The following is a 27,681-nucleotide window of genomic DNA, read 5'->3' as shown; positions in this document are numbered from 1 at the left end:
TTCTTCCTCTAAGATTTTAATAGCATTTAACACAATCCACTTATTTCTTTTCATAGACCTCAACCTTTGTGTTTCACTACACCCTGAAATGTCAAGGGAATTGTGTCTTTTTGTTATATTTGCAGCAAGTCTTCCAGGTTCTTAGGTCTGTTTATTTTTCTTGCAGAGAGATCTGAATGTCAAGTAGGATAAGAACATATATGGAAATGTAATACAGAGCTGTCACAGCTGAGTGACCTCCCTCCCCACTCCCCTTCTTCACACCAGTAAAAACATTCCTCTAGCGCTAGGCTGATGTCCTCATTCAAGGTTGTCTTGAAATCTACAAGTTGTTGACACGGCATTCTGCTCAAAACTGTGCTTTTACTGGATTTCCCCTTGAAAGAATGCAGTGTTTGGCAGAATACAGCTGAAATTGCTCTTTGTGTAAAGGGACTTTGAGACCCATCATTGGATAACTTTGATGCTGGGGACTCAAGATTCATGGACTGTCACGCTAAGATTGAAAGGAAGTTGCCCATCTGTAACTGGAGGTTTTTCAGATGAGTAATTCACTCACAGTTTGAACTACAACAGATATAATGACCACATGAGCAAAAAGACTCTCCCAGCACAGTTTTTTACTCAGCATGTAAAAATCAAGATAAAAAGAAAATGTTATACCTAGGATTCTGAGGGAAAAAAAATCTTGTTAAAAATAAGATTTTAAAATCTATTTTTACAGTCAGTAATGTTATAAAACAATGGAATAAATACTTTTGTTTTGGCACAATTCTGAGAGGGAATTTATTGGAGAACATTTTTTATTAATTGAACCTAGCAATAGCTTGACCTACAATGTAGTATATGCATTTAGGTCCTAACATAGCTTCTTTTTTTTTCTTTTCCATAAATGTGATTTTAATTGTAAACAAATCTTCCTGTTTCAGAACTGAAGAAAGACCAGTTAAGAAAAGGAAAATGCAAAGCTGCAGCTTTCAAAAGAAGAAGCTAAAATTAATGGAGGCTATGTTGGAAGAACAAAAGAAGTTGAGCAGAGCTATGGAAGAAACCTGTAGAGAAGTACGCAGGATTCTGGATCAGCAAAACATCATTCAAGTTCAAAGCTTACAGCTACAGGAGAGAATGATGAATCTACTGGAGAAAATGATTTCCAAATCCAATGTGTAGTTTCCTTTGTGAATGCCTCTGAGATTATCATTGATATTATAGACATCCCCTTACTGCACACCTTATGTGTGTTTGTTGCCCTATTCCCAGGTTTTCCATGGAAACTAAAATCTTAGTGTATTCTTAGATAAGCAAAGAGAACAGATAATGCAGGGTGAGAGCTATCTGGCATGAGAAAAATAGTGCAATATATGCCTAAACTGAATTATTTTTATACAGAAAGATTAAGGGATGAATAGCTCTGGGAATTTCAATACTGTTATGCCTAGGTCAGATATTGTTTTACAAAGATGTTATGTATTTCTTCACATCAAGGACCATACCCTGACCTGTTGTTGAAGAACAAAGTAATGTGTTCTTAAACATGCTAATTGCATCTTGACTTTGCTGATGATTAAGCCCTGGTTTGAAACATACACAGTGATTGTACAAGTGACCTATGCATGGTTCTTGTGGAGAGCTATAGGGACCACAAGATGTCATTTTAAATTCCATGCCTGATATGAATAGTACTCTAATGTATGAGAGTAAAAATAGTCTATTCAAATACACTTTTCATAAAGTACAAACAGATCCTTACTATATACTGAATACTAAAATGTATAGACGATACTTGAAGTTGCTTTTGATATTAAATGTTTAATTTTTTTCATTATTAACTGGAATCTGTTGACTTAATGAGCGACCAGCAATGAAAACTATCATTTCTTCTCTATCACAAAAGAAAAATATTGTACTGTGTGTATATACAAATATATATCTATCAAATGAAATAAAGGAAAAGAAGAAACATACTTCTTGCTGGATAGATAATACGCTTTGCATTGGTGAAAAGGCAATCACAGTCAAAAGTTTTTAATTCTTAACTACTGGGTAAAGATCTCCTCTGCTGGTGCATATATTCATGGAACTCCTAAAGAATATTCAGTGCCTCTTCCTCAGCGTTTGCTCGTGGCACAACTTTAATATATATGCAAGCAGATGTAAGGCAGATCGGCATCGACAGACCACAAGAGGGAGCCGAAGGCATAAGGGATTGCGTTTAAGCCCTTGAGGTGAAGAGCTAGCGTTTGATTCTTTAATGCAATATAACATTGAAGTAACCTTTAAAACGTATTCAGAAGTTCCTCAGATGAATTCCTTTGTACACTTCTTTCTGTTTTCTTCTTGAAAAGCATACTTCTGCTTTCACTGTATTTGCAAGAATGAGTATCCCAGGTCAGATTCAGATACAGAGATACAGAATTAATGTCAGTACTGGAAACCTTCCATTCCCAGTATTAAATAATGTCTTCCGTTGAAGTTTTGTTTTTGAAGTTGTTTGCATTTTCCTATATAATTTAACATATTTTTAGCTAATATAATACTAATATTATCTAAACTATTTCAAGACCCAGACCCAACCAATTAATCTGTAACTACACCTGGTGAACAGGATAATGGTTATACTCACCAAACAAATTAATATTATATGGAAATAGTTCTTAAAGGATCCAGTAGGTGTGACAATTAAGGATGATGCAGCTCTAAAATATGATTACTGTATGTAAATGTGGCCTATTCCTATGGAGCTTAATTTGTAACAGGATCATGCAAACACCACAGTAAATGACCACACCTGCAGCAAATGTTGGCTCTCCAAGGATAAATGAAGCAACTTTCCTTCACACCTCTGTTACAGTGATTGGATGATTGGGAAAAGGGCAAATGTCTCTCTGGATTCTTCAGGGTGAATTTCTCACAGGGTGAAATTATACAGCAAAAGTAAGACTCCAAATATTTTGGAGTCCCTGAACTGGTTTGCTCTGAAAGAGAATCATGAAACCTTATAATGCGTCTGCCTGCACAGCCACTTGTAAATCAGGGCTATTCCTATTGCTGTATAGGTGCTTAGAACACTTGCAAGAGTATTGCCCTACATGCATATATGCCAGGGAAAATGCACGTTGTGCTTTGTCATGCTTTTGCACATTCCAAACATAGATGCATTTCAGATTCACATAGGCTGATGTATCTGTGCTGTAGTGCTTTCCGACACTTGTTTACAATAAGATTTAAAGAAAGTCTCCCTTGACTCCAAGGGAATTAATAGTATTTACTGGTATTATTTGCACAAACCATATAGTAATTAAATCCAATTAATCAGCCATGCCAGTGGCAGCATATTTGAACTTTGCACCCTGGAGTACTCAGCCTGTCTCCCTGCAGGCTATGAGAATTATAATTCCAGAACCGTAGGAACACAGGAATGAAGGAAATCTGATTCCTTGCCTGCTACCATGAGCAACCATGTCACATAATCCTTTCTGTAAATGCATGGAGCTGTATCTTAGAGTGAGTTTGGTCTCTTGCCTCTAGAATTATAAAAGAACCACATAACTGATTGGTGAGCTGCAATTTAGAAGATTGTTTCTAAGATTATTTCTGGTCTGGGAATCTATTTCTTCTTGTATGGATGCTGTGATTTTGCTTCTGCTTCAGTAATTACTCCTGAAAGTCAGTGGTCGAATCATGTGTGGCCCTCCAGAAGTATAATGCTCTTTTCTTTCATAAAGTAGGGATTATTTTAATGTCTGTTTTCCTATTTTTCTCTTTGAGTTCATCCTTTTTAAAATGAATGAGCTGAAAGACATAGAGAATTCAAGATGAATTACTGGAGAAATTTTGTTTTTGTACGAAGCATCATTTTTCAAGTTGCTCCTTTTTCTGTTTTAACCATATCTTTAGCAAAATGCTTTATTTCCATCCTTTCAGATTATCCAAATTCTCCCCATTTTTATCGAGAGATTGAACACAGCAGTGCTGCAGACTAGTATGAGTAGTTCCATGTAATTTCTTTTTCTCATGCTCTTTCTGTTACAAGTTAATAAGTTAAAAATTCCCTATGTGCACTGTTTATTTTATTTTTTTTGCTGCTGTTTGTTTTCTTTTAGGAATGACTGAACATAAACTTGAAAAATTAGGCTGGGTGATTTTTTGGTCCTTTTTTTGATGATATGCACAGATTTCTCATCTGGATGGGACAGTTTGCTGCAGGTAAAGACAACTGAATATTTGAGATGCTCAAACCAATTATAACTTGAAAGACTTGCCTAGGATTGAAATGCTTGTTGGAATTCCCAGTTTTGCAAAACTGAGACACTTGTTCTGGATCTCTATGAGTTGGGAGCTGAGAGAGTAATAAGTACTGAAGAAGAGCACGTGAGGGGTTACTTGAGTTTAGCATTGCGACTGTGACATTAAAGGAACTCCCTCATGGTTTCTAGAAGTGTCATCAACAAATAAACTGTAGCGCAGGAAAACAAATTTGTTATTTTTAGGGCAGTAATGGGGTCAACACAGTATGATATCACTTTCACAAAGTGAAGCGCATGTATTACATATACGCCTACAGATGGTGCAGATATAAAATATAAATATGGGAGGAAAAACACTGCCTGGAGGCAGGTGACTTTGTAAGAGATGTAAAATAGAACAAAAAGGAACCTGAGGAGGCAGTGGGAAACATGCACGGAATTGAGTAGAAGGGGATTGTGATGAAGGATGGAAAATATATGTTGGGTAGAGAGGCAAAGTAAATGTCTCAAAACAAGAATACTAATCATAGGAAATACAGGAAAATGAAAGGAAAAACAATGTTGAAGAAGAAAATTATAAGAGCTAACAGTGAAATTCTGTGTATTTTGAGTAGGCATCTACAGATAAGTTAGTCAAGTGAAAAATAGCGTGTGGTAAGGAGTGGCATTTTTTTCTCATGAAAGATAAATAAGTCTCTGGACAAGTATTTGGAAGCAAATATATTATTCACAAACCAGGTTAAATAATTTGTAACAGGATTCTGTCATCACTGAACAGCATTTTCATATGTTGGTAGTAACCATTTGCTATTTCATACAGTTTGTATTCTTTTTTCTCCTTGATTTTCTATCAGTTTAAGATGTCAGTTCATTTTAGGCTTTGCCAACTTAGTGATCCACAAAAGCAGGCAATGTATTTATGGATGTGGAATCTCTTTCGTGTTTTCTCCATAAGTGGCTATCATATCTTTTGCAAAGTACAAAACCAGCAGGAAAACGCATCCAGGCTTTTTATTTCTTTTCCAGACTGCCTGCCCAATTCAGTGTACAGAGAGCTTACACTGAGAGAGCTTACAGCTCTCTGTAGCCTTACTCTAAGCTGACACCCTGCTACTGTGAATGAAGTCTCTAGCAGTAGTAGCATCAATGGGACCACTTGGATAAGTGTAATGATTTGAGTGTGTATGTACTTCAAGGATCAGCTCCTATGCTGATAATGTAATGTGAAAGGCAAATTTGAAAAAGAAACTTCAGAACATTTGGCAGTGTTATGTCAGCAAGTAAATACCAACCATCTGGTCTCTAGATTGCTAATCTTTTCCCCCTATTCAACGGGTAGCATGCCTCCTGTGTGTGCATGCTTGAGACTGCATCATTAAACTTTTGAATTGCTCTTTTTTAGTGTTTTAACAAAAAAAAAAAACAACCAACCAAACAAAAACTTCGGCAATTTGGGGTGAAATATTGTTTGTATGCCTAGTAGAAACATTTAATTCTCCTACAGGTTATTTTGTTTTAAAGCATATTTTTGAAGCACGTTTTAAATGAGGATGAACACTTCCAAGTATTTTCTCTGAGCAACAGCCCGGTCATCTGCAGTGAACAACACCCAGTTATCTAGAGTTGGCTAATTATTACAAATTAGATATTAGTTTGATCCCAGCTGGAGGCTGTGTCTTTGTAAAATATCTGTTACGTAGTAAAAGGAGCTGCTTGTATTCCAAATCTTTTATCCAGTATTGAAACATTTTTCTAAAGAAACAGGAAGTAGCTCATGCAGAACTATCTTTCAAAGGAACTGCTTTTAGTTATCTGAAAATCAATCATTATTTTAACTATATAAATTCTGTTTTCTTGAAATATATTTCTTCAACTACGTTCTAAGAATTTGGCAAATAATTCTTGAAGTATTTAAAATGTTAAGAATAATAATCCAAATTTGGATTATATCCCAATCATATGTTGTGATCTTAGGGGTAAGTTCTGAAATGCTGAGAGTTGTAAGAAGAAGTGAATTGGTGCATAGAATTGAAGCTATAACATTTTCTACTTACTTAAACATAGAGGAGTATTTATCACAGCTTGAAGTAGGTTGTGTCAGTGAGGGAAGCTACAAGAATATCAATTTTTTATGAACTGCAAAGCAAATATATTTAGAAAAGTAATTAAAACTACTTTAAAAACTCTCCATGATCCTCATTTATCAGCCCAACAGACTTAGCTGTAATTTATCTTTCATTCAATATAATTAGATCAAATTCATTCTGCTTTACAGCCACATAAAACCTTGTCCACATGAACTTGTGCAGCGCTAACATTAGCAGCATGCTTTCTTTAAATTGTTATGAATAAGATTTTAAATACTTCTTTTTCAGTTTCCTTGGCTTGTTACGTCACCAGAAGAAAATGAAGTGCATTGCTAGTAGTCTTTCTCAAAAAATAAAGCTATCCACATAGAGCTTTATCTGTACATCTCACCTGTATGCAAGGGTTTCATCCTATTTAGAGCTGGCTCATGTTGGCCAAAGAATTTCACCACAGTTGAAACAGCATAAAACAGATTGCACCAACTCTGTGTTTGTTTCATGTCTCCTTACTGGCAAGAACTTCTGGTGATTTGGTTGCACATTCTTGTGTGAGTGGGCTGTTCCATGCAACTTCGCATATACGTAGTAGGCTTTTTTACTGAAGGTCTTTACATGAAGACAGGCAGCCAATGTTTCCACATGAGTGGCATGGTGCCCAGTGTTAAGCTTCTTGAACACAGGTACACTGTTCTGTGCATGAAGAAAATTCCGCTCTGACAGTCAGTCATCTGTTTCTATATGGCTATAACAGAGGATTTCTGCATTACAGCAGGACCCACTTGGATCAGCTGGCTCGTGCAGTGACCACCAGAGATGCTGTACACTTAAAACATAAAGGAGGAAGTTGTCTGCCACGGATTCAAAGAATTAATCTGTCAAATATGTTAGTATAGGATTCAAGTTTTATTGTGGAATAGAAGTTTTAGTAGGCAGCGAGACCTGTTCTTAGAAGAACCTTGAAAAACAATGCTGAAGGTGCTAAGAAGACTTCTACATGCTGCCAAGGCCAAAACAACTCTCAAAAATACATTTAATGGTCTCTTTGCATTCCTAAAGATCATTTGTGGTAACTGGCAGGATAATATAAAATGAAAACATAAAAAATATTCGATATTATGTATGTGTATCTTAATGTTTTTTTGTTTTTTTTTTAATGCTAATAATCATGATTTTTACTCAGAATGAGGGTTGTCTTGTACTTTTAAATGCCATTCAGAATCTAGTTATGAAGCAGAAAAAGTTGAAGTCAGCCTGGCTTAAATCAGATTTGAGAGCCAGTGCACAGTCCTATAATTCTGCATGGAGAGTCTTAGCACCAAGAAAGCCTCCGCCAGGGTGGACCTAAGTGTTACTGATCTTGTTATGCTTTTCTGTCTGAACCTCAGGAGATCACTGTGGGCAGGGCAATATCTCTATTGGGGATCCTGAAGGCAGTGTGAACTTGGTTCAAAGGAATCCCGACCCCATTTGATCCCCAAAGTTTGGTGATTAAGAGATTGTATGAGGAAAGATCTTGGATTTGACTCTGCCACATCCTAACTGGGGAGGGGCTAATAAAATGTGTTCTCTGATTCCAGGGTTAACAACAGGGGGGAGAGGATCCCTCCTCACTTTAATGCAGCATCCTGCATCATTTTTCCTGGAGTCAAGGTCTTTTATCAGGGGGCGTATTAAATAGTGCCTCAGGCTCTTGTTTTCTTTTTGGTTTCTTTTCATTGGAAGCATGTAGGAGCTCCAAGCATGTTTATCCTGGGTTTAGGGATAAAAGTGACACATTTATACTCAGATTTGTGCTGCCTCTGCTTAGAAAATGTGCTTAGTAATAAATTTAGCCAGCAGAGTTCTGTTAGATCACCAGTGTACAGTGCTTGCTCACTTTTTGCAGAAGTTGTTGCTGTATGAGATGATGACTTTTTGGCAAGGTACTTAAAATCACAAGGAATGCTTCTCTTTTCCTTATAATAACAAAAACATACAGTGCTTCTTTAGAACAAATGTTAGCCATTGCATGATACTTTGGCTCAGCATGGTATTCCTCAATACCTGAGGAATGCAGGGTACGTGCTTCCCACTTGCCTTCAAGAAATGCTGGGGTAGAGGTTTGTATGCTTCCAGTGACCCCAGGAACACCCAAACCACTTCTTGGGTCTCCAGTGCTTGGCAAAGGTATGTGATGTAAGTTTGCTTAAAGTAGATATTTTTTGGTTGTATATATAAAAAGGCACCAACTTTACTCATATCTAGTCATCAGTAAGGGAAGAAAACTGGAGCTCAATGAGAAATGATTTGTGTTTTCTATTTTTGTGTACAACAGATGTTTATTCTATATTCACAAATCTGGAAAAACAAATAGAGCACATTTTATTGTAATGACATAGATTTTCTTAAAATACTGGATGTTTCATTTACATTTCAATGCTATCCAAAGGAGCATTCAGTCAGTACCTTGGTCTAGTTGTGTCTGTTTCCACATCAATGTTCCAGCCAGTTAACACTGTAAACCTTCTGTTTTGCAAGTAGTATTATTCACACATCTAAGTGCTCACAAGAATCTTTCAACCACAACCATTTTTAAGAAAAAAACTATGTTATAATATTTAATTAAATAACATTGTAGATAAGGACACAGTCACAAAGCCAAGTAAGTGTTATACAAATCAATCCTTTTATGTCTAAATGGGATTTGAGAGGATAGAGCCTCTACTGTCCCATCAAGATTTAACAAGATCAGTATCCTTGTTTAGCTCTACTACTTCACACCTCTTGTACAGACTTATTTACACCATTGTGCTAGGATGGGAAACACAATCATCCAAATCATTTTGTTTTTATTTAAAAATATTTTCACCATTTCCTCACTAGCAAAAGCATCTCCCACTGGGGAGAAAACTACTTAGAAGAAAGAAAAAGGCACATTAAAAGATCGGATTAACTAGTAAAACAAGGAAGATGTTGATGGTAATGTGCTCATTTTACAATCCTCAGTGATCCTCTAGATTGGACTCTGATTGTTGATTGAAGAAGGACTAGATTTTCTGGTTTAGAAAATAAGTTATTTAGTGAAAATTTAGCTCTGAACTACATAAGAAATTGTCAACACGAAGCTAACTATAACTGTATTTTATATATAATCTTCCCTGCTGTTAAGAACAAAATTAAGCTAGGAAAATCAGTCTGAAGTTTATATAATGAAGGAACACTTAACGATGACATTTATATATTGTTTTATTATTTTGAATATGTTGAAAACATCAAATGAAAAAAAAATATGACAGTTGTGCAAGGATATTTCGGTATGTCTAACATAAATCATTTTTGGTGCAATCATCACCTTTGTTCATTTAACAAAGGTAATTAACAATGGTAATTAGAACCAGAGACTTTGGATCAGATGCTGGACTTAGTTTTATTTTATGACTGCTCATCTGGTGTCTGTGACAGCAATAACCATACTTCATTAAAGTGTGTGTTGTCAATCACTCCAAATCAAGTCTGACACACAGTATTGTGACAGTCACCATCAGTTAAGATAGAGATGTCTCTACACTTAACAGTAAGCTACTTAGGCTTACAAGCTAAAGCTTTTAAAACCCAAAAGGCACAAATCCTTATTATTTTGTTTCACACTCCTTTCTGTATTGTCTTCAAAGCAGTAAGGCAAGTTACAGCTGAAACTTTGTGTGGATTTTTGAAGGGCCATTAGTCACCTTTTCCACCTGTCTTTCTGTCAGCATAATCATCATTTCCACACATGTTGAAGTAAAGCACTATACTCGTTCATGAGTTAGTTGAGTGTTTCTGACTACAGGCTGGCTGTGAGAGCACACCTGTTTCCATGTCAGTGTGGCTGTTCTCCTCTTGCTGCAGGAAATGCTGCTACAGAGACCTTCTGTGAAGATAATTACATTCTTCTGTGCTACTACAGAAGACCTATCAATTCCGTTGGCTATTACGAATAGACAAGGTTCAGCATCTTTCTACCAGAAGAAATCTGACACTGCCATGGAGTAACTATTACAGAATCATAGAATGGCTTGGGTTGGAAGGGATCTTAACCATCATCTATTCCAGCGACTTGCTGTGGGCTGGCTGCCCCCCACTAGATCAGGCTGCCCAGAGCCCCATCTAATCTCTGTCCTTAAGCCCCAGACCTCCAGGGATGGGGCAGACACAACCTGTCTGGGCAGCCTGTGCCAGTGCCTCACCAACATCTGAGTAAAAAAAGTCCTCCTAATATCTAATCAGAATTTCACCTCTTTTAGTTTAAAAACATTCCTCCTTGTCTTATCACTATCTGCCCATGGGAAAAGTCAGTCCCTTTCATGTTTATAAGCTCCCTTCAAGTACTGTAAGGCCACAATGAAGTCTCCCCAGAGCCTTCTCTTCTCCAAGGTGAACAAGTCTAACTCCCTCAACCTTTTTTCACAGGAGGGGCACTCCAGATCTCTGAGCATTCTCCTGTTCCAACAGCTCCATGCTGTCCCCTTAGAAAAGAATTGGAAGGCAATTCTTTACCTTGTGAAATCTTCCTAGTAAAGTACTGGCTGGAAGTCTGCCGGGAGAGTGGTGGTGAACTGAGTTAAATCCAGTTGATGACTGGTCATGAGTGGTGTTCCCCAGGTCAGCAGAGGGCCCTGGCCTGTTTGATATCTTCATTAATGACTTGGATGAGGGGATTGTGTGTACCCTCAGTAAGCTTGCAGATAACACCAAGATGCGAGGAAGTGTCGATCTGCCTGGGGTAGGAAGACCCTTTGGAAGGATCTAGACAAGGATGAAGTTCAACAAGACCAAGTGCTGGGTCCTTTACTTTGGCCTCAACAACCCCAGGCAACATTACAGGCTTGGAGCAGAGTGGCTGGAGGACTGTTGGTTGACTATTGGCTGAACAGGAGCCAGCAGTGTGCCCAAGTACCCAAGAAGGCCAATGGCATCCTGGCTTTTATCAGAAACAGCATTGCCAGCAAGAGAAGAGAGGTGATTGTCTTCATGTACTCAGTTCTGGTAAGGCTGAGTACTTGAGTACCCTGCTCAGTTTCTCTCTAGAAGAGAGGCATGAGGCCCTGGAGTGTGTCTGGTGAAGGGCAACAAAACTGTGAGGGGTCTGGAACACAAGTCTTATGCGGAGTGATTGAGGGATCTGGGATTGTTTAGCCTGATGAAGAGGAGGGTCAGGAGAGACCTTGTTGCTTGCTACAGTTCCCTAGAAGGAGGCTGTGGCAAGGTGGGGGGTGGCTTCTTCTTCCATTTAAGTAGTGATAGAACTAGAACGAATGGCATCAAGTTGTGCCAGGGAAGGTTCAGGTTGGATATTAGGAAGTACTTCTTCCCTAAAAGAGTGGTCATGTGCTGGATCAAGCTACCCAGGGAGGTGGTTGAGTTCATTATCCCTGGAGGTGTTCAAGATATGTTTATATGTTGTACTAAAGGACATGGTTTAGTGGAGAAATATAGCTGGTTAGTGGACGGTTGAACTAGATGTTCTTGGAGGTCTTTTCTAACTTTGGTCATTCTATGGTTCTATTCTATGATAAATAACTATCATATTTTTGGGGCAAATCCAAACATCTCTAAAGAACATTTTGAGTAAAGAGTTTAGTGAGTATTGTACCTTCATCTGAGGTGTAAAATCACTTTTCTTTTTAATGTTTTGAAATTTTACCATATTTAAAGGATGAGTAATTACTTTTATAGAAAACAGTGTGTCTGGTAGCAGGTCTGTCATCTGTAATTTTACACTCATCTGCCACATCTGTGAGGATGAGAAAAAGAAAGAATGCTTATTTTATTCAATTATTTTTCCCCCTGGAAGCTTTTCTTGTAAAAACTGGTGAGAAGTGGAATACAACTAGAATCTATTGCTCTGAAATGTTTTATGTTGGTAGAAATCTACTTAAGAAGAAAATAACAGCACAACGAAGTGGCAGAGGCAGGAATGGAAGAGCAGGTTCCTTTATTTTTCTAGTGAGGTTTTTCTCTTGGCCTGTTTTTAAAATTTATTTTTTAACCCCTAAAGCCTCCACTCAGCATGTAGTGAATGTTTCAGCGAGGGCAGGAGATACTGTGAAAGTTTCCTAGACAAGGTAAGAATTAGAGGAAAGAAATACTGAAGTGAAACCATCAAGCCACAGTTTTAGACAATAAGTTTTTCTTACAGAGAAGCCAGCAGCAAGCTGTAGGATATATATGTGCAGCTCTGGGGAAAAATTCTGGAAGGAAAGATTAGTGCTGTCCTTCAGCTTTTGACTGAGAGGTTCAGTTCCACGTTAGGCTTCCTTTGCCTAGAGATAGACATGGAAATGAGTAAATTCCCTATTCTGAGAACTTGTCACTCGTGCCACGTTCTGTCTGGATGGCGCAGCTTCCCGTAGGGTAGGAAACTACAACTAACGTATCCATAGTTCTGCACTTTGGACACACCACTCTGGGCAGAACGCCTCAGCACCGCCTCAGCTCCGTTCGAAAGGGCGCCGGCAGTCCGCGCCTGCGCACTGTGCTCCTCCTCTGGAGGCAAGGAGGCTCGGGAAGGGGGAAGAACTACCACTCCCGGCATGCCCCGCGCGGCCCGCTCCGTACGGCCGCAGGGAGCCGGCCGCGCGCGGAGCACGCCGGGAGCTGTAGTTCTTCGGCGCTGGGTATTGTCTCTCCCCTTTCTCTGTCCGGGAACCCGACCGCCACCCCTGCCGGGTGAGTGCGCTGAGTGACAGCTCCACGCAGCCAGTGGCCGCCGCGCGGTGTGGCGGAGCCCGGCGCTCGTCTCCTCGGTGACCGGGGGAGCCGGTGCCTCTGCGGAGTAGCCGGAGTCCTGGGGGACGGAGGTGAGTGGCTCTGGGCGGGGGGAACCGCCGCCGCCGCCCGCCTCTCCCCTCCCCCTCGGCGCCCGGGACCCCGCTGGGGCTGCGGCGGGCGGAGGGGCGATGGACGGGGCGGGAAGGGGGGGCCGCGGGCGGAGGGGGAGGGTCCCGTTACCGCTCGCTGTGCTTCGAACCGTCCCTGCGGGCTCAGGTGCTGCTCCGCCCCTCCGGGACCGTTGCTCGGGTCTTCGAGCGGCCTCCGCGGGGCGGCGGGGCCCGGCCGGGGGCTGAGGGCAGCACCTGGAGCGTGCGGCGGGACGGCGCTCGGAGCGGCGCCCCGCCGGGATCCGCCCGCAGGCGAAGTGCCTGAGGCAAAGTTGTGCCGGGCGTTTGGTGGCGGAGCGCAGCCGCCTCAGGCGGGAGCGCAGCGCTCCCCGCCACTCCTGGAACGTGTTTTGTTGGACAGAATTAAGAATAAGAAGCCCGGCTACCGACGGCAGCTTTTTGCCTCCTTCCATACGACGAATAAATGAATCTGGATTGTAAATACGCGGCTGTTTATACAACAGCTTTAGCAAACTTTGTCCTCCGTCGCGTGAATGTTGTCAAACAGAGCAGCAAATGTTCCATTGTGTTCTTTATGCTCCCTACGCTGCAGCGAGTTTCTACGAACAAATATTTCGTACCCTGCTGCTCTTATTGACAGATATTTTGTACCCCGCAGTCGCTGTCTGTGCAGGAGACGTAATTTGTTTGGTCAAATCTGGAACGCTGGTGGTTTTGTTCTATCAAAGCACCGTCCCACCCAAGTTCCCGCACGACTGGTAGCCGTCTTCCACAGCTTGTCCTGTTACATTTCTTGTGTAACTTGTCTATAAGCACCTACCCCATTTTAATAGTGAGTGGCATTCAAATGGTATAACTCCATTTGATCTTTGTGGTGGCATCGTTTGTCAAAGTCAGCTCTGCCATAATGAGTGGCAGCGAGTGGAGGAAGGTGCTGAGGAGTACTTTGCATTACTTTAGCACTTGTGTAGCCTCTCTCCTCATGGAACGTGGAAAGTTTCTGCTTTCCATGGTTTATCCTCCAGCAGCCTTCACACTGAAAAACAGAACGGAGCCAACCAGTTCTCTGCCTTTCCAAAACCCCTGACCACAGGAAGCATATTAACGTGGGTAGCATGGTGCTGAGCTCATTGTCTCATTGTCAAAGGCTTTCGTACATGTGTTGATGGTCAGCAGTGTTGTCTCACTGCCACACGTTCCCTCGTGTTGCGGCTTTCACGTGCCCTCTGTTAAGGTTAAGGTCTAACCTAGGAGTGTATCTCCTCTTTGTTTACACTTCTTGTTGCTATGAGTTAACAAGAGCAGGAAGCAAACTGCCTCTCTGCTTTGAAAATAAGCAAATGAGTACTGCTTTCTCTGTGGTAGAGGGTTTCAGAAATGACATGAAAAGCTAGCACGGGTGTGTGAAAACATGGCATAAAGAAATGCTACCTTTGTGGGATAAAATATAACTCAAAAGTAATTGGCATTTTTGGTGTTTTCTACCTTGAAAATGATTGAAATGGAAGACTGGAGCTGGCGGAAAGCTCAGATGTTTCTTTTTGTTTTGTGTGATAAAGATGAGGTATATGGGCAGATTATGTCATTTCACATACGTGAACAACTCTTAACTGGTATGGGTTGGTATTTCTGTCTGAAATGTCCTTTGAAATCTTCTATAGTTACTAAACTCTTTGTTCTGTGTTGTTGTGGTGCAAACTTTGCTAAACTTTCTCAAATCGTAGTAATTTTGTTTTCAGTGTTTTTCAAATGATAGCAGTAGTTCTGTACGTTCAGTGTTTCACAAAGCTGCGTTATTTGCTTAAGGCTTAGTTATTGTGTATTATGCTGTTTTTTGGGGGGGGCATTTCTCATTTAAATTGCATATATCTTCCTGGCTGATATTTGCTAATGTATTTTGCCATTGTACAGACGTTCTTTTCTTCTTTAAGAAGAAGACTTTGTCATCCTTAGCAATAGAAGAAGGTCAAAATAAGCCTGGCCACGTGTTGTGTCATGGTGTAAACCATTTTTTCAGACCTACTGTATTTGATTGAATCACAGAATGTAGCTATGCTTGAAAATTAATAAAATTCACTGTCATTATTATGAGAAGTAATTACAGCATGGTATTGCTGATAGGCTTGTTAAGATTCAGTGTTTGGTTTGTACTGAAAATCAACAGCTCGCACCATTTTATCTTTGGTTACTCATGACGATTATCACAGATTATGTCATTCACTACCAATTTCATGTTTTAGTAAACATGCAGATATATGAAGCTTTCTGTCAGGGCCAGGAAAATGACTGTATTTCACTGGATATGCTACACATTTTATAAGTTATTCTAGTAAAATAATAGTCAGATGTAATTGCTTTGAAACTGTGTTAGTCTGTGCCATTTTTATGCCATACCTCCTCAGCACCGGGTTTCAAGTCTGTGAAGAACTAAAAAGAAAGCTTAGGCAATGAGATAATTAGGTAATTTAGGTTTGAAATCAGGCTGTATGATGCGTATGTTTTTATAACTCCTTTGTTAATAGTCTCTCTTAGAATCTGGTTATGAAAAACATTAGTTTTGTAATTTTTCCATTTGCCTGTCATGCCATTGTTGTAGCAGAGCATATTTCAGTGCTGTGGGTTCTTGCAGAAGAACCACATTTGTCCTGAAGTTTCCTAGATAAATTTGGTGAGCTGCTATTTCTCATGGATGTGATAGGCACAAATATTTAATGCACAATAATACTAAGGTAAGGAGATGATGGCTTTTCCAGTGATGTAACACAATCTATCAATGCCTTTTAGTGTGCGTGTGTATATATAGATATCTATATATATTAGGAATGAAAAGTCCTTTAATGTTGAATTTTTAAGTTTACACCTGCAAAATCACACAATTAAATGTGTAGTTGTTCCCAGCTCTGGAACATCATCACTAGAAAAAAGTGACATAGTATAAGCAGCCTGTTGTTTTGTTCTTACAATGATCATAGATTTTGGAATGATCTTCCCTTATCAGCATGTATCATCTGGAATAAAAGCCTGATGTGTAAGGGGCACAGGTTATGAGGGCAGACAGATCGACTTGTGAGTAGAGTTAAATGCTAGGTGAGGACTTCAAGTACAGGACTAACTACAGTGTCTTTTTTTTAGTCATGTTTACAATTTACAATACCTTTATTTATTAGAAAGACAGACAAAATCAGTTGCTTCAGTATTACAGGACTGATTTTTTTGTTGCAGCTCCTGCTTTTTATTATATTTTTGATCAGATTATCTATAATCAAATTTTCTTTTAATTCTTTCCTTCCCTCTTCAGACCAGTACTACACATCTAGGTGCCAGAAATTACAGTGCTTTCTGTTAACCAATGTAGCAGCCCAGTGCTGTGTTGTACCCAAGGGAAACACAAGGGTATTTTCCAGACAATCAGGAACAGAGATTTTCATTGAAAGACAAATGAGAACATGTTTATATTCATGCTTCTTGCTAGCTGATATATATTTATGGCTGGGCATTTGTTGTTATCGTTGGTTATTTTTGTTGTTATTGAAGAAATATTTCTTGCAAAGGTGCATTGGTGTTGAATGATTACACTGAGTGTGCCAGACCTAAATGCAGACAGCTGTATGCACAGTGGTCTCTGAGGTCCAAAGTTTTCTCTCAACAGGAAGAGGTGAACCTATTTTTTAAGACATGAGACTGGATCTGAGTTGAGAGGGCTCTCCTAATATTTGAGTCTGCTTAAATGTTTTCAAAGCATTTCTTATGTTATGATTTCTGTCTGAAGGTTAAGTGTGAAGTTTCACTGCTTTTTAAAGCTATTTTCTTAAATTACAGAGGAACTATGGTCATTGAAACTGGATAATTGGTATATTATAACAATTTGCAGAAACCATGCTACATTAAGAACGGCAGCAGAGAATGTAAAAAAATGAATGTGCCTATGTTTAAAAACAAAACCAAACAAACCTAAATGTCCAAAGAAAAACCAAACCTCGTAGTGCAGCCTTTCTGAAATGCTGGGACTTACCCGAGTATGGTTTGGACAAGACACTGAGGCTTCAGCATCACCACCAAAATTCAATGAAAACTACCATTGTTGTTCACATAAAGCTGCTTTACCTTATTTATAAATCTATTCCTGACTAGACTAATACTGGCAAGCTGCTGAGCTCCTTTGTTGTTCTTTTTCTGGAAGTTTTTATCTGAGCTAAAATGTATGTGTATTGGAAGGACTGAAAGGCAATTGTTATAGTGTTTGCTTTCTGAGAAGTTATTTCTGAGTTCATTTTTCGGTTTTGAGTCTCTTTGTTCTGATACATGATTGTATGTCTGTTTGTTGCTCTGTATGTAAATGAATGCATGTGCAAAAGTTGAAGTCTGAGATGCTTATTTTAAGTTGCCTTTACAATCAGTCAGGCAACTCTAGAGGTTATTTATTGAACCCCTTCTAGATGGGTGCATTTGGTGCTTATTTCTGTACACTGAATATAAAGGAGGAGTGGGCAGCACCTGGGCAGAAACAATTTTAAGATGCCTGGGAAAGGGCAGAATTTTCATTTTACTGTGAAATCTTGTGGTATCACAATGGTGTGTTAAACCAGAAGTTAACTCAATAGTGGGTAAAATGATGGGATCTTGGGGAAGATGTGATGTGACACAGTATAAAAACACTGGGCTGTACAGCAGAAGACTTAGATTCTCTTCTTAGCTTTGCCATTAAATTACTTTGTCATTTTGGACAGCTACTTTATTTGCATTTGCTACCGCTTTATCGTTAGTAAAATGTCAACTGTGATGCCCATTCTTTTCGAGCTTTTGAATGCTGTGTTAATTCTCTTGCAGTAGTTTTTGTTAGAATCCACTGATTTCTGAATAGTAAGGGGAATGCTGGGTACTAAAAAAAAATGAAATATCACTGAGAATAAAAATGTCTTTTTTTCCTATCTTTCTTTAGAGCTTCGTCAGATGAAGGACTGATACTGGAAACATGGCACAACCTCGGACTAATTAAAAGTTTTCCTGTTTCAGAAAAAAAACCCACCACCAACATGTATAGACCTGGGGAGACGGTCAAACGCCGACTCAATATGCATGCACCTCCTCGAATAAGGAGTGTGGAAGTTGCTAGAGGAAGAGCAGGTTACGGGTTTACCCTTTCCGGACAAGCTCCTTGTATTCTTAGTTGTGTTATGAAAGGAAGCCCTGCAGATTTTGTTGGACTTAAAGCAGGAGATCAGATATTTGCCATTAATGAAATTAATGTGAAAAAGGCATCTCATGAAGATGTGGTGAAACTTATAGGAAAATGTTCTGGAGTTCTTCACATGGTCATTTCTGAAGGGATTAGTCATATGGATTCATGTTCAAGTGATGAAGAAGTTGGCTTTTATGATGGAAAGGGATGGCTGAAGCCCAAACCTGACTCTAAAGCTCTAGGTATAAACAGAGCAGAGAAAGTTGTTGAAGAAATGCAGTCTGGTGGCATTTTCAACATGATTTTTGAAAGTCCTAACCTATGTGCTGGTAATTTGGATAATTCTGCTCCAAAACAGAGATCGTTTTCAGATTCTGCTGCTATTAAATTTGAAACTGGAAATGAAAGTCTAAGCAATCCAAACTTACTGTCAAAGGACGAAATATCCAAAGTTCTGAATGATGATTCGGTTTTTAGAGTTGGATTGGAGAGTGCAGAAGACTTTGGATTAGATGCAAGCATTTTGAACGTTGCCATGATTGTAGGTTACCTAGGCTCAATTGAACTTCCTTCAACAACCTCGAATTTGGAAAATGAGAGCCTGCAGGCTATTCGTGGATGCATGAGACGTCTGCGGGCAGAACAGAAAATTCATTCATTAGTGATGATGAAGATAATGCATGACTGTATTCAACTGTGCAGTGACAAATCAGGTGTAGTGGCAGAATATCCTGCAGAGAAACTGGCATTCAGTGCTGTTTGCCCGGATGACAGAAGATTCTTTGGACTAGTTACAATGCAAACAAATGATGATGCAAGCTTGGCTCAGGAAGATGAAGGGGTTCTGAGGACATCTTGCCATGTTTTTATGGTGGATCCTGAATTATTTCATCATAAAATTCACCAGGGCATAGCAAGACGTTTTGGATTGGAATGTACAGCGGATCCAGACACAAATGGCTGTCTAGAGTTTCCAACATCATCTTTGCCTGTTCTTCAGTTTATTTCTGTCCTGTATAGAGATATGGGGGAACTGATTGAGGGAATGCGTGCAAGGGCTTTTCTTGATGGTGATGCAGATGTTCATCAGAATAATAGTACAAGCAGCAACAGTGACAGTGGAATTGGAAACTTTAATCAAGAAGAAAAAAATAATAGAGTCCTGGTGGTTGATTTAGGGAGCAATCCAAGTAAACATATTCCTAGCAGTATATGGGAAAATCCTGTCGGAAGGGGACAAAATCAGTCTGCTGCACATTGGAATGGCTTCTGTCATGAACAGGAAGGAAACATTCCTTTAGAAGTGATTCAGAACGATAAGTCCCAAAATCTAAACAAGCACTTAGGTCCTTCTGCTCGTATTGAAGTTCCGCTGGTTTCCTCTCGAAATTCAGTGCCCCCATCAAAGAAAAGCACTGCAGGCGTAGGCAATCAGAGGTGGTTGCCTGTGCATGTTTTACAAGAGTGGCAGCATGGAAATGCTAGTGACCAGGAGTCTTACACTGATTCCACGGATGGCTGGTCAAGTGTTAACTGTGGTACTCTTCCTCCTCCAATGAGTAAGATTCCAGCTGACAGGTACAGAGTTGATGGCAGCTTTGGTCAGCCACAGTTAAAATCTCATAAGAATGAATGGTCTAAGAAGATGTTTTGCATGCAAAACAAGTTTGGCCTTCCGCACAGCGTTAGGAAGTCTAAAGAAGATAAAAAGGTAAGGAAGTTTTGGTATTGGCTCCTAGAAAAACCCCCCAAAACCACCCCAACCCAACAACCTGTGTAATTTAACTCCATGATACCTGCATGTTAAAATTTATGTGTGTAGTATTAGCATTTACAATATTTCATATTAAGAAAATGTGGATTATTAACATTTACAGCATTTCAGATGAAGAAAATATTATGGCTCTTTCTCCTTTGCAGAGGTTTTTCATATTCCTGTATAATTGAGTGCAGCTCTGGAATTGTACTTCTGCTGGAAATGTTGTCTGTGAGAGTTTTCTCATGTTGCTTCTTGTCTTCATTGTTTCCAAATGTTGTAGTGGCACTGCAATGAAAGGAGGCATGACATTCTAGCAACTGCAGTTCTTTCTGACCTCCATCAGCAAAAGAATGGAAACAGTCTGGATCTGCAGTCTGGTTCCTTCTTTTCAGAAGACTGGCCTGCAAATGTCATTATTTTAGAGATAGCTGTTTTTATACATTTGTAATCTAATCATTAGTAAAAAACATGTTATAAACTGTTAACTTTAATGAAATGAGACAATTTTATTATCATAGAAGTTAATTCCAGCAAACGTCTCAATAGAAGCAGTGTTAAACTTACATTAAAGGATAGCTGTTAATCTTAGTGTCCATTATTAGGTCACAAATGTAACGTACTGTCAGTTAGCTGTGGTTCAGATTTTATTCCAAATTACTCCTTCATCTTCTCCTTTTGTTACTATTGGGTTTCTGTAAACCAAAGCAAGAAGAATTGAAAATAACTATGGAAGGAGTATCCAGTATTATTATATACTGCTCCCTGTGCCATGTACGTGTTTTCCTGTTGAGGGAAATCATCTCAGGGAATCTTTGTTGATGACTGGGATTCCAGTAGAGTGGAGATCACCAGTGTTGCACTAAAAAATTAATGACAAAGAATTATATTTAAAAAATATAAAGAAAGACCAAACCTCATGCTCTTGAGTCTTCAAGAAGCATTGTTCTTTCATAATTGATTAAAGTCTCCATCACACTATCCCAGTCTACTTCTGGGAAAAAAAGTTCACCTGGTTTAAAATATCCAGCTGTTTCTCACTGTATAAAGTGAATGGCTGCAGGCATTCATTGGTTGTTTCAAACTGCTGTAGACAAAATCTTTGTGTTGTTGTGACACTCAGGGATAGATATTTTGGTGCCTAGGATGCAAAATACCTATTGTCCCATTCTGTTTGTTTCCCTCACGACCTCATGGTTTGTGGTCTCTGCTTGCCAAGAGCTTGGCTGTTGGACCAGGGAAAAGGCTTCCTTCCGTGAAGCCCCTGGTCTGGGTGAGCTGAGGATGCTGATCCTTTGGAAACTAGAGAGCTCCAGCTGCAGTTTCTGCTCCAGATGTCACGGGATGCTGTTGAAATTCCTTGAAGGTCTCTGCTACACCTTTGTGTCTGCAATGTTGTCCATGATTGTAATACAGTTTGGACTTTTTCACAGATTTAAAACCCAACAGTTTTATGTTTGAAATGCATTTCATGGAATATACTAATGAGAATCACATTGAAAATTTTGCACTTTAAAAGAAAAGATGTTCTGTATGTTTTTGAACAGTAGTAATACGCCTACTGTATCACTCGCATCAACATATACCACAATATATATTACAACACAAAACATTACAATTACTCTTCCCTTTTAAGTGCATTTGCTAATAAAATAAGTATCCTGTTGTCTGATTAATAGTAATTTTGCTTGCAAAACAGGCATTGTAAATGTTCCTACATGGCTTTAGCCTTTATTCTCGTCATTAGGGAAACAGAACCCTTTTGTGTTTTTTTTTTTTTTTTTTTTTTTTTCCAGTTCTATTGAAGGCTGTTGAAACAAATGAGGAATGCTCATAAAAGTCTTGAAATCATTTGCAAGCATAAGTTGCAAGTTCTTAGCGTTATTCAGAGTGGTTCATAGAGATGAAGTAATGATGTGTTTTCATTTTATGTCTTTGATGAAAATAGTCAGGAGATGTCATATTATGGGTGAACCTACCTCTGTTCTTCTGTACGTACCGTGGAAATAGGGAAAGCCCCTTGTTTTGTATTTTAGAGCACTAATTTGCTTTCACAATGGAGTGATATTCAGAAATTCAGACTTTCTTTCTTGCTTTGTGTGGAGAGAACAATGCCCGTTCCATAACATTGTGTAGATGGGTTGGTTAGATGCTGTGCTGTAAGAAACTCCTGGGCTTTCTTTGACCTTTTAAAGGGGTAAGGACTGAGTTTTTTCTAGCATGCTCAAACACTTTCCAGTCATGGAATAAAGTATATAGGCTGTCCACCTGGGATTCTATCCATATTTTTACAACTTAGTGGCTGAATCTAATCTGATTATAACGTTTAATTTGTCAGAGCAGCCCTTAAATTGCTTCTTTATTATTATTTTTTTCTTGTCTATGGCATTAGAACAGGGGTGGCCAGCAGGGACAGGGATTGTCCCCCTCTACTCTGCTCTTGTGAGGCCCCATCTGGAGTACTGTGTCCAGGTCTGGAGGCCCCAGTACAAGAAAGACAGGGAGCTGTTGGAGAGGGTCTAGAGGAGGGCCACGAAGATGATCAGGGGACTGGAGCACCTCCCCTATGAAGACAGGCTGAGGGAGCTGGGCTTGTTCAGCCTGGAGAAAAGAAGGCTATAGGGTGACCTCATTGCAGCCTTTCAATACCTAAAGGGAGCCTACAAACAGGAGGGGAATCAACTCTTTGAAAGGGTTGACAACTGCAGGACAAGGGGAAATGGCTTTAAGTTGAGGGAGGGAAGATTTAGGTTGAATGTTAGGAGGAATGGTCATGGCATGAAATGCAGCAAAATGTGCTCTGTTGTACAGTGCTAGTGGGAATGAGAAGGGCATAAACTCCTGATTTTATAGCTGCACCTATAAAATGTTTGTGAATTGTACAGAGAACAAGTGTAGATGTGAGAAAGCTCCATATATCAACTTTACACTTGCAGAACTGGATGAGGAAAGTACCTCTTGTGGGTAGGAAATATATATGGCATTTTAGACTTGTTTTCTGAGCTTTGTTTTCCCTTTAGTGTTGTAGCTCCTTAGTGATGATTTTTTTTTCACTTTATGAATTAGAATTGAAATTAATTTTGTAATAATTGGCAAAATCACATGTTTTTTACATTACTCTTCTTTGCATTGCCACTAAGCATTTTAAATTTTAATGTAAGTACAAGAAGTTGAAAGTAATTAAAATTGTCTAATTTGACTAAGCAATATTAGATAGCTTGGGCTTTTTCTTTTTTTCTTTTGCTTTAAAATGTTGTTGGAAGAATTATTGTTTTTGAACTTGTATACATTCACAATGGCTGTATTTTTTGTCTTTTGATCCTTATTATATGGGGAGGAGGAGAAATGTGATTTCATCCAGGAAATACTGTTTCTATTCTACCTCTTCTGACTTAGATTTACTGAACGGTGTATTTGGTCCTGTGCACTCCTACAGTTGTTTCCTGCACTGAACTCCGTATTTCCTGATTCCTGAAAAGTTTCGCTTGAACAGCTTTCTACTGAGCCATCTAATGAGACTTTTTAGGAGGCTCTCCTTGACTCTTAGTTGAAAACAAGAAGTGGGAGGCTATGAGTCTCAGCATGACTAAGGAAGATTTCTGGTAGTCAGAAGCTTCTGAATTGCTGCAAGACTGATACTGGATAGGGGTGTGTGGTTTAATGAGGTCTTTGAGACTAGCAGATGGTTTCAGTGGGAATAGAGTAATTCCTGCTCTTTTGTTTGTTACTTCTTTGCTATTGCCTTGTTATTTCCACCTTCAGCATCCTGCCTACTGATCCTTTTGCATAATTTTGGGTTACAAAAAAGCAAAGAACGTAAGAAATATGAAAACATCAGGGGATGTTAGGATTGGCAAGGGACTTGAGGAATTGCTGAACAAGGAAGCATTCTTTTCCCTCTAGACTAAATTAATCTAATACATTTGATTTTGTTCAACTCTCACTCTCTGATTTCAGACTAGGGCCTGGCCAAAAAATCCAACTGTCACTGTTTTAAATTAAGTCTTACAGGGAAAATAGTCATTTTTCTACTGGCGAGCTTTATAACAGTCAGAATAGACTCCGAGGTTACTGTCCTTGTGGAAAGAAAACTAGGTGCTGACCTAGTTTGTTTTAATATTGTGGAGGAATACATAACATTTCAGATCACAGGTGGCTTTACAACCAGAGCTTAACAACTGGTATTTGGGTATGAGTTTTGTTCCAAGTAAATGTGGCAAATCTACTGCAGCATTTTAAAATGTTGAATATTGCTTTTTAGATACCTTCTTCTGCTTTGCATTTGTTACAAGACTTTTACCTTGACCACATTGCAGTTTGTGCTTATAAAGAGAGTGAATTTGTGAATGGACGGCATCTGTAGATCTTAGGGGAGGAAAAAATAGATAAACTCATTGTATGGTGTTCACCGAACAGTATTAAAATTCTTTTTTTAAACTAAAGCATTTATCAGCTGTTTTGTGACCTTCTTGATTTCAGTTACTGAAAATATTGTAAAAATTTAGAAGACAGATAAATGGCACTGTGGGGTTTCCAAATGCCTGTTTGCTTGTTAGTATGTATTCTGGGTTACTTGTATATGTATGTTTTGGTCAGAAGTTAACTGTAACTACTTTAGATCTTCATTTTCAAAGCTAATAGTATTTAAAAAGATACTTTGTTGAGAATGGATTTCTCTTTTTGGTGAAAATTTTTAATTTGCTTCAAATGCAAGAACTGCAGTTTTTATTGCTGGTAACTGGGTGGTGAACCAACTGAAAGGCAGATATTTTAGATGCAGAGACAATGTTGGCAAAGCTGTGTGGTTCCCATATTTGTTTTTTTTGTTGTATAATTACATGTTTTTTTTTCCCCTTTCCTCTACAATTCTGTTTGCTCACTAGTTTAAATTGTTCCGTCCCAGCTGTTTATAAAGCAGAATTAATGGCAGCTGGATTGCTATTCTTGTACAGTACAATTTAATGTTAACATTTGGAATTGCAGGCTTTGATCTGATTTGAGATGTACTTCTATATCTTAAAGAGAACAACTGAAATCCCAAACACCAAGCTGGAATTCAGGATGAGCTAATGCAAATTACTCTGCAAAGAGGCATTCATGTGAAATTGAATATGATATTTTGCTTGAGAAAATGAAAAGCAATTAAATGTTCAGTCATTTCATGCAGCTTTTCATATGCCTTATAATCTTTCAAAATAATAACTTTTAAAAATGCTCATCTTTAGGATCCTTAAAAATGTTTGAAAATCTGAAATAATGCTTTTCTGTGAAAAGGAAATCATACAAATTCTGGAGAATAAATATGTTTAAGGCAGTGTTTATTCTGTGGAAATCTCATTTCAAATGAAGGGACAATAAGATATTTAAATATTTCTGGGCTGGTATCGAGTTGCCAAGCCACAGGAAAAGGCAGCAATGTGAGAAACAAGGAGAAAATAAACGGAGAAAAATAATTAGCACCGAATTAATTGAAAATGATGAAAAAAATGGTTATATCTCAAATTCTAAAATGAAAGTTTTCAGTTGTAGGAGGACAGACCCTGGTTCCTTGCAACTGAAAAGATACAAAGAAAAGAAGAAAGCGAGCTGCAAAATAGCAGTTCTTCATGGGAGAAGAAATAGATCAATACAGAATAAAGTAACAAAAATAAATATGGAATCCATAGAACTCACCTGAAGGGTTTAAATAGAAACATGAAGAAATTAAGTTTCAAGGGGAAGGCTTCAAAATTCATTCCGTCGATAAAATAGCCAGTAAGACATCAATAAATTTGCAAAGATGTTACAGGAGAATGATACTCTGCATCACCAAGCCAAATTCTAACTATTCTAGGTAGTCATGTTATCATTCCTTCCATACACGTAGCATATGTACTTTTGAAAAAAATGTTTGCACTCCTGTTTCTGCAGGAAAACTGTTCCAGGACAAAGCTATTATGCTGTTAGGAACTTTTCTTTATTCTCCAGACTGAACTCTAGTCATGATCATCTTCTACCCATTCCTTCTGCTGCTGGTGTCTCTGTTAGTACAAGGCACTCTTTCTTCAGGGTATACTTTTTTTGCTTATACACAGAAATCATGTTCTCTTTTGGCCTTCATTGTGTTTGATGTGAAATGCATAGTCTCTCAGTGTCCTGGCAAGTAAAGATTTCATTCTTCTGATAACTTCAGTACCGCTTTTCTGAACCTTTTTTAGTTTAAATTCTTTCTGGGTGATGGGTGACTGAAATTTCACACCAATCTTCAGGTTAAGGGCTGTCCTGCTGGAAATGAGCTCTGCAGAGAAGGACTTGGGTGCCCTGGTGGACAACAGGTTGGCCATGAGCCAGCATTGTGCCCTTGTGGCCAGGAAGGCCAGTGGTATGCTGGGGTGCATTAAAAAGAGAGTGGCCAGCAGGCCAAGGGAGGTGATCTTCTCCCTCTGCTCCGACCTGCTGAGGAATACTGTATTTACTTCTGGGCTCTTGTTCAAAAAAAAGACAGGAGAGACTCCACTGAAGGGCCACAAGTATGATGGGAGGCCTGGAGCATGTCCCTTATGAGGCAAGTCTGTTCAGGCTGAGGAAGGGAAGACAGAGAAGATCTCATCACTGTTTATGAATGTTATGAAGTGTGGAAGTCAAGAGGGTGGGGCCAGGCCTTTTTCAGTGGTGTGCAGCAACTGGACAAGGGGCAGTGGGCACAAACTGGAACACAGGAAGTTCCATAAAACATAAATAAGAACTGTGAGGGTGGCAGAGCACTGGGACAATCTGCCCAGGGAGGTTGTGGAGTCTCCTTCTCTGGAGTTATTCAAGACCCACCTTGACACTTTCCTGTGCAACCTGTTGTAGGGAACCTGCTTTAGCAGGAGGGGCTGACTAAATGATCCCCAGCAGTCCCTTCCAGCACGTAGAATTCAGTGATAAGGTTTTGTGTAACTATAGTGTACGTTTTCTTATCTCTGTTGTAAATACATTGTATAATACCTCTTCATCTATTATTTACCTTTTTCCTAGGCTTATGGCACTGATGGTTAATATTTGTTTTCTAATCAGTCGGTAAGAACAATCATGTATATGAAATGAGATGCTCAATATTGAGGTCAGTATCCTATTAATTGTGCCTAATGACCTCTGTGAACCTTTTTTTTTTTTTCTTTCCTTGAATCTGTTGTTTCTTATGGTCAGTTGTACCTTTGGGATTCCTGATATCACCTGACATGTTCCACAGAGTGGAAAGCACACTACAAGTAGTTGTATTTTCCACATAATTTCATTTCCTATCTAGTCATATTTGTCAGGAGAAACACTGATCAATATCATTTCCTTTTTATTTTCTCCTAGTCATTTAATTTTGTTTTAAAACTCTTTCACCAATTGCACTTTTTCAAATGGAAGTCATCTTAGTCTCTTCCGGTTTTATGTAATTGTAGTCTTCTTCTCTTTTCCTACTTTTTTATGGCTGTGTATTTGTAAAGCTAATTTATTGATTTCTTTTCCTTTTCTGATGATTCCTCATTTGCCTTTTTGATGGCTACTGTGCATTGGTCCATAGTTCCTTGGTATTCCT

General features: G+C 39.0%; 2 protein-coding genes across 5 annotated transcripts in view; both read left to right on the top strand.

Annotated features, from left to right (window-relative positions):
• The window catches only part of MSANTD1 (Myb/SANT DNA binding domain containing 1), a 30,141-nt gene extending 28,175 nt beyond the window's left edge, over positions 1–1,966 (top strand). For all 3 annotated transcript variants that reach the window (XM_090140102.1, XM_090140101.1, XM_031588722.2), the window contains one exon: positions 930–1,966. In XM_090140102.1, the coding sequence (XP_089996228.1) occupies positions 930–1,170 (241 nt within the window). In that variant the 3' untranslated portion in view covers positions 1,171–1,966. The remainder of the gene's footprint in view (positions 1–929) is intronic.
• Positions 1,967–13,013: 11,047 nt separating this feature from the next.
• Positions 13,014–27,681, top strand: part of RGS12 (regulator of G protein signaling 12) — an 80,445-nt gene continuing 65,777 nt past the window's right edge. For both annotated transcript variants that reach the window (XM_031588322.2, XM_090139717.1), the window contains exons 1-2: positions 13,014–13,152; positions 18,134–20,084. In XM_031588322.2, coding sequence (XP_031444182.2) covers positions 18,228–20,084 — 1,857 coding nt within the window. In that variant the 5' untranslated portion in view covers positions 13,014–13,152; positions 18,134–18,227. The remainder of the gene's footprint in view (positions 13,153–18,133; positions 20,085–27,681) is intronic.

The sequence above is a fragment of the Phasianus colchicus genome, chromosome 4, assembly GCF_987193195.1.
Source record: "Phasianus colchicus chromosome 4, bPhaCol1.hap1.1, whole genome shotgun sequence".
In the NCBI taxonomy this organism is placed as follows: Eukaryota; Metazoa; Chordata; class Aves; order Galliformes; family Phasianidae; genus Phasianus; species Phasianus colchicus.
This window is presented reverse-complemented; position numbering and strand designations above follow the sequence as displayed.